Source organism: Aphelocoma coerulescens, chromosome 2 (assembly GCF_041296385.1).
Source record: "Aphelocoma coerulescens isolate FSJ_1873_10779 chromosome 2, UR_Acoe_1.0, whole genome shotgun sequence".
In the NCBI taxonomy this organism is placed as follows: domain Eukaryota; kingdom Metazoa; phylum Chordata; class Aves; order Passeriformes; family Corvidae; genus Aphelocoma; species Aphelocoma coerulescens.
In genome coordinates, this window is record NC_091015.1 from 155,339,583 (window position 1) to 155,345,582 (window position 6,000).

The following is a 6,000-nucleotide window of genomic DNA, read 5'->3' on the forward strand; positions in this document are numbered from 1 at the left end:
GCAAAAGGGGCAAGTGTTAAAATAAAGCACTGCATGATCCCTTCTCTTCACAGACCTTCCTCCTCCTGGCACCCACCCGGGTGCCAGCCCTGCCTCCTACACAGGGTACAGAGGCCTGGGGAGGGATTTTCCGCTCCCTTCCTCCCTGCACAGGAATGCAGGAGAGACTACAGTTTAGTGCTGAGCTGGTAAATGCCTCATTTCACTGAGCAAGCAGTTTTAGGCAGGACACTATATAACAGGCAGGCTCTGGCACTCTGATGTTGGGAGTATTGAGCCGTATCTTCCCTGCCATAACCTCTAGGAAATACTCAATAGTAAGACCCTTTCCAGGAATGCACAATGCATTGGACAATACTCTGAGCCCTGCTGCACCATGAAATGTGTTTCTTGTGCTTTACACCTTGCCATACCCTTGCAAATTCGGCTTTCCTGGGCTGGAAGTCACAAACAAATCTCCCTCAAAATGTAAATCTTACATTTTGACCCTGGAAACACACGCTGGTTTTGTTCTGTGAGTTGGAGAAAGAGTCCAGAGAGAAGCTGCGCAAGGGTCTTGCCCTGCCCCACCACTGACTGCTTTTTGTCATATGTAGCTCTCTAAGAAGTCAGGAAATGGCAAATACCTATTGTCTGGAAAGAAAGGAAAATCAAGTGTTGCCCTTTTATACTTTAAAGGGTAAAAAGAACTTTTGGATTTTCCTTCCTTTAGTAATAAAAATACCATTTTAGACTGCTGCTGAAGAATGAGCTTCAAAGTGGGCAATAGAATCACAGAGAATTGTTTTAAGCTGCCTGTTTACACAAGCCATTCATGTAGAGTGGGTCCCCGCTGAAGGGAGCAGCCCTCCCGGGCAATGCTGGAGCCAACGCTCGGTTTGGTTACTCTGCTGAAATAGCAAGAGAAAGGCAGGACAAAATACTGAGTGCAGTGTCAGAATATTCTAACTTTACATAGGGATGACTATTGAAATAGACTCTCGTTTTACAAATTACAAATTCAGTTGCAGAAACAACTAGAGGCACCTCAGCACGGAGCAAAGAAATGCAAGATAGCTGTGATGTCAGGAGTGAAGGAGGGTGCTTAGAGTCCCCACCGAAACGGCTTCATCTTCACTCCTACCCAGGAAGAAAACCGAGGGGTTTTAAAGGCTCGTGCAGCAGCACCGTGGCTCAGGTGCTGTTGCTGCAGGCACTACACAGACGGAGGGAGGCTGTCGCAAGCACTATATACATTACTCATTAGGTCACAGCACAGCTCAGCCATTACCTGGCCTGCACCCCGGAAAGCCCTTAAACTCCATTAAAAAAATCAGTGATAAAAATTAGATGCAACAGTCTCACTTCAGACTGCCCAGAGAAGTTCATACTAATGCTTCAGAGTTATATCTGTAATCAAGTCAGCTGCAGTGAGGGAAAACAAGATGCACTTCGGTCCTGCAGGAATTGCAGGGCACAGAGGGACAGGAGACACAACTGTCCTTAGCTTCTTGAATCCTCATGGAGCACTAACTCCTCCAGTTTTCACTGTCACGTGGACAAGAGTTTCTCAGCACACACTACTGCGGAATACATTTTCTCACCTTCTCTCCCTTTCAAACTTTTTCTGTAACTTTATGCCATAGTTGGTTGCTCACGGCTGATCCTCAGCTTCACCTCCCAGCCGGCAGCAGCACCTCCTTTGCTCCTCAAAATAACCACCAAAAAGACACACGTGAAGGTGCGGTACCGAGAGGGCTACAGGTACAGCGAGGTGGGAGTGCCCGTGGCTCGCAGGAAAGCGATGGCACAAGGGAAGGCAGCGCTGCAGCATGCCTCAGATGCCATTGACCTCCGGTTAAATTAACTTCTGGGCAAATATGTAATCACTTTATCAAACACACGCCAAGGGCATTTCTGAAGCTGTTCATTCTCTCAGGTGGAGCAAGTAAATTAGTCCTTGTGAGAAGACAGGGACTGAACGCCTGTGCACTCCTCTCTCCTCATGAACTCGCGGTCTGGGGGAACCTGGCTCCGCTTCTACTTGTTCCCCCCCAACATCCGTCCCGTTTGGGGAGGACACCCTCCCTCTACGTCTCCTCCACGCACGCCAGCGTCTGCTCCTTTCTCTGGGCTCAATTTCTAAGGCTAGTTTTTACGAAACTGTTTCAGTCACCTTTGAGAAAGGAAAAGGCGCTGCTTTGCAGGGGTGGCCAATGAGTCCGTGAGGCACGGGCAGCTTCATTTAAACCCTTTTGCCCCCACCCCCCATCCCTGGTCGGGAGTAGGGTGGTGGAAGGAGGAACTGAAGAGACGGTGGTGTCGGGCGTTTCGAGATGACGAGGGCGAAGTCACCCAAGCCATTCCTCTAGTGCCAGGAGGAGCGGGGGGGTCCTTTACCTCTTTAACCCATCCTCTCACAGTACCAAACTCTCCCCACTTTCCTTGGGCTGAAAAGATGCAAATACGTCCTGACGGCAGATCCAGAAGATCCCTCACCCTGGAAGAGGCTCGGTCAAGCTCCCACCGGGAGCCTCAGCCCAGGAGCGGACCCCTACGGAGGCTCCACCGACCGCGCACGGACGGGGGCTGTGGGGAGACATAAGGGCCGAAAGTTCAAGCCCGTCTCCCCGGCATCCCGCTTGCCCCTTCCTGAGGGGCTGTGTCCACAACACATGCCGTCAGGGGTCCCGGCGCGGGGTACGCCGTGTGAACTCTCTCCACTGGAAAGACGCCCGGAGGAGCAGCACGGGACGCGCGGGGTCACCCCTCGCCTCCAGCTCGGCTCCGCCGCCTCTCGGGCTGCCGAGCCGCCCCGCCCCACAGCCCCCCGCTCCGGGGCGCGCACAGCCGGACCTCCCCCGCTCCCCTACCTTCCAGCAGCACCTCCTTGCCGGCCCGTTTGAGCGCCTGCACCGCCTCGTCGTGAGTGGCATCCCGCAGGTCGGTGCCGTTCACGGCCAGGATGGCATCGCCCACGTAGAGGGCCTGGGTCTGGTCGGCCGCCAGCCCCTTGAAGATTTTGCTGATGAGGATGGGCATCTTGTTCTCCTTGCCCCCCTTGATGCTGATGCCCAGTCCGCCCAGCTCCTGCTTCAGCACCTTCACGCACCGCTTCTTGTTGGAGATGGCCTCGGGCACCTGCTCGGGGGGGTCGGTGAAGGCGGTGCGCACCGCCGCCGGCCCCCCGCCGCCCTCGGCCCCGCGGCACGCCGTCCCATCGCCGCCCAGCCCGTTGTGGGCCGCGCCGTCGGGGCGCTCCTCGCCGCTCAGCACCAGCGCCTCGCCGCCCAAGTTGGCCAGCACTTTGTGCCAGCGCTCCCGCACCAAAACTTCCAGCCAGCCGCTGCGCTGCGCCCGGCCGCCCCCGCCGCCGCCCGCCGCCGCTACCGCCATCTTAGGAGCATGCTGGAAGCGCCGAGTGACGGCACCCCCGGCACGGCACAGCGCGGCGGCACCGGACTTCAGCCGGGGGGCGGCAGCTCCCGGCGCGGCGGGGTGGGGCGAGGAGCCGCGGCCGCCCCCCCGGGGCCGCGCCGGGGCGGGCGCACCTGGCGGCGCCGCCCGCGGGCGGAGTGGGACGGGGCTGTCCCGCCCCTCCCGCGGGGACACGGCGCGGGACGCTCCTCGCTGAGCCGCGGCTCCCCTCGAGCCTGGGCTGCGACGGCATCTGGCGGAGCCAGCCCCGGCAGCTGCCGTCTGCAGTGGGCTGTAGCGGGGAGCTGAAGGAATCCAACGGCAGGGAAGAGAAGGAAAACCCAGCTCTGTTTTTTTTTCCCCAGGGATTTTTTCTATAAAGTGAATTAAAACTAACGGGTGGCCCCAAGGTACTTATATTTCAGTTGTATGGAAGTAGAATACGAGTTATTTCACGACTTTGTAGGATGGAGGTATTAAGTGCTTGTAACGGATACTTTTGCACATTTTGTAATTGCTTTCTATGCCATTTGATTACAAGTTTTAAAGGCTTGTGGAGGCTACGTTTCCCATTTTGCAGTTTTTCCCATGCTCCCTTGCCCCCGAGGGAACAATGGGTGCCTGACAAGGGGCTCGAAGCTCCAGCTCGGGCATCAGAGGAGGCAACGCTTTCACATTGCCTTTTGGAGATGTCCCCAGCAGGCCTGGAGGTGCTGCCCCACCGCATGTACAGACACAAAGCACCTCCAGGACTGCCTTTGTTTCTGCTCCTTGCAGAGCAACTCTGCCTCCTTCCTAAGCTGGAATGAAAGCTCCAGTGGTTCCGGACCGTTTGGTGTATGTATGAACAACACTTTGTGGAGGCTGGCATAGCTGTAGAAGTTATTAGTCCCAATCATTTCAGCCATGTGAGTCATGTGGGCCCCTAAGTGCCGCATCTTGTTCCTTTTTAAAGTGATGCCATTCATTTCTGACACAGGGGGTTTGCTTCCAGCTACACCTACATGTCCCAGGTTAATGTGGGCTGGGCAACTTGGGACTCACCTCCTCAGCGTGGGCTGGGGCCCACACGGGATCATCCTCAGACAAGTTTGTCTTGGTCTAGTAGGGTCTCCCAGACCATGCTGCTTGCACTAAGCTACATTAAGCTACACTTCCCCTTCCCTCCAAAAGGCAGCAGAAGGAGGCCTCAACCCTGCTTCATCTGCAGCCTCACCCAGGCTGCACTCAGGTCCCTCCTCCCCAGTAGGAATGCAACCCTGCACCTACAGAGAGTGGGAATCCACAGGCAATGGGTTATTCAAGGATAATGGGTGGGTGGAGAAAAAGCAGACGGAAGAGAGGTCTCTTCATTTCTCATGTTAATCAATGCAAGGTGAAAAGCTATAATTAAGTTTCCAGGGCTGTGAATCCAGAGTGAAAAGAAGCATGTCCCGCTAAACCTGAACAAGGCACCTAATCCGTATACAGGAGTAGGCTGCAACACACCCTTTTTTCCAGCTGATTCCTCCCTTGCTGATTTAAGTAGCTCAGGTACAATACCCTGGGTGTTTGGGTTGGTGAGTTTTTGTAGATCTCATTCCCAGATACAAAGCATAGTTAATGAATGTGCTCCTTCAGTTCCAGCAGCTTCAGGTAGGTGAGAGAAGGATGGGAGGGAAAGTATGGGCTTGCAAAAATCAGGTATCACAGTGCCAGTTGTCATAGTGCTCATGTTCCTGTGTAGATTCAAGCGCAAGTGACCATGCCAAGTTATAAAATCAGACATCTGTTTCCCAAGCGATCCGCTCTTACCAATTATTTCATGTTTCTTCTTCATGAATTAATAAAGGATCAGTGCTGCTGCTAATGGAAATGTATCTTTTTAAAGTAGTTTCAGAAAATTTACAAGGAAGAGATATACAGGTGGTTTCTGTCCTGTTGTGCAAAAGTAATAGAGAAAGGAAAGTAAATGTTTAATGCCTCACACTTCTTCGACACGCTGTGTGTTTGGGCCACGTTTGCTGAGTGTGTCTGGTGCTCCAGTGGGATTCCCATGGAACTCGCTCATTTAGACACTTGCACTGCATGCTTCTGAGAGCTGTGCTTGTTCCAGCTATTTTCTTTTCCCATTCCAACAGAGGTAAATAATAAAGTTTTCCAGTGCCAGCATCTGAGATACGGATCCCTAGTACAAAAAAGACTTTACAGCAGCCTTCACTGCTTCCTCCTCCCCCTTTCTGCCCACCTTGGATCTGTAAAGAAAACTGAGGTGATGTTTTAGTCTTGAAAATAAAGGTAAAGGTAGTGTAAGAGATGCTAAGGCAGAGGCCCAAGGCAAGCAGTGTCCCAGATTGTCTTTTCTCTTGGAGACACTGCAATTGATACCTGATGTCTGTGTTCCCTGTCCTGAGAGCACAGGCTCGTAATTGTGTTTCTGTACCCTGAGTCTTTTTGTACCCCAAGAGCAATTTTAGGCTGCTGAATTGAGGATGAGAAAGAAAAGGTGTCCTGAGACTTCTCTGCTGGTACCCCTGCCAACATTATTGTCCTCAGTCCTGCCTCAGGTCTGCCATTCACACCTCCAGGGGTAGTATCTGAAATTTGGGTTTATGCAGCAGGAGC

At 53.4% G+C, this 6,000-nt stretch overlaps 1 protein-coding gene across 1 annotated transcript in view; it reads right to left on the reverse strand.

Annotated features, from left to right (window-relative positions):
- The window catches only part of SNTB1 (syntrophin beta 1), a 113,096-nt gene extending 109,627 nt beyond the window's left edge, over positions 1-3,469 (reverse strand). Inside the window, exon 1 of the mRNA XM_069005400.1 lies at positions 2,853-3,469. Within this exon, the coding sequence (XP_068861501.1) occupies positions 2,853-3,375 (523 nt within the window). The 5' untranslated portion in view covers positions 3,376-3,469. The remainder of the gene's footprint in view (positions 1-2,852) is intronic.
- Between the last annotated feature and the right edge of the window lie 2,531 nt (positions 3,470-6,000).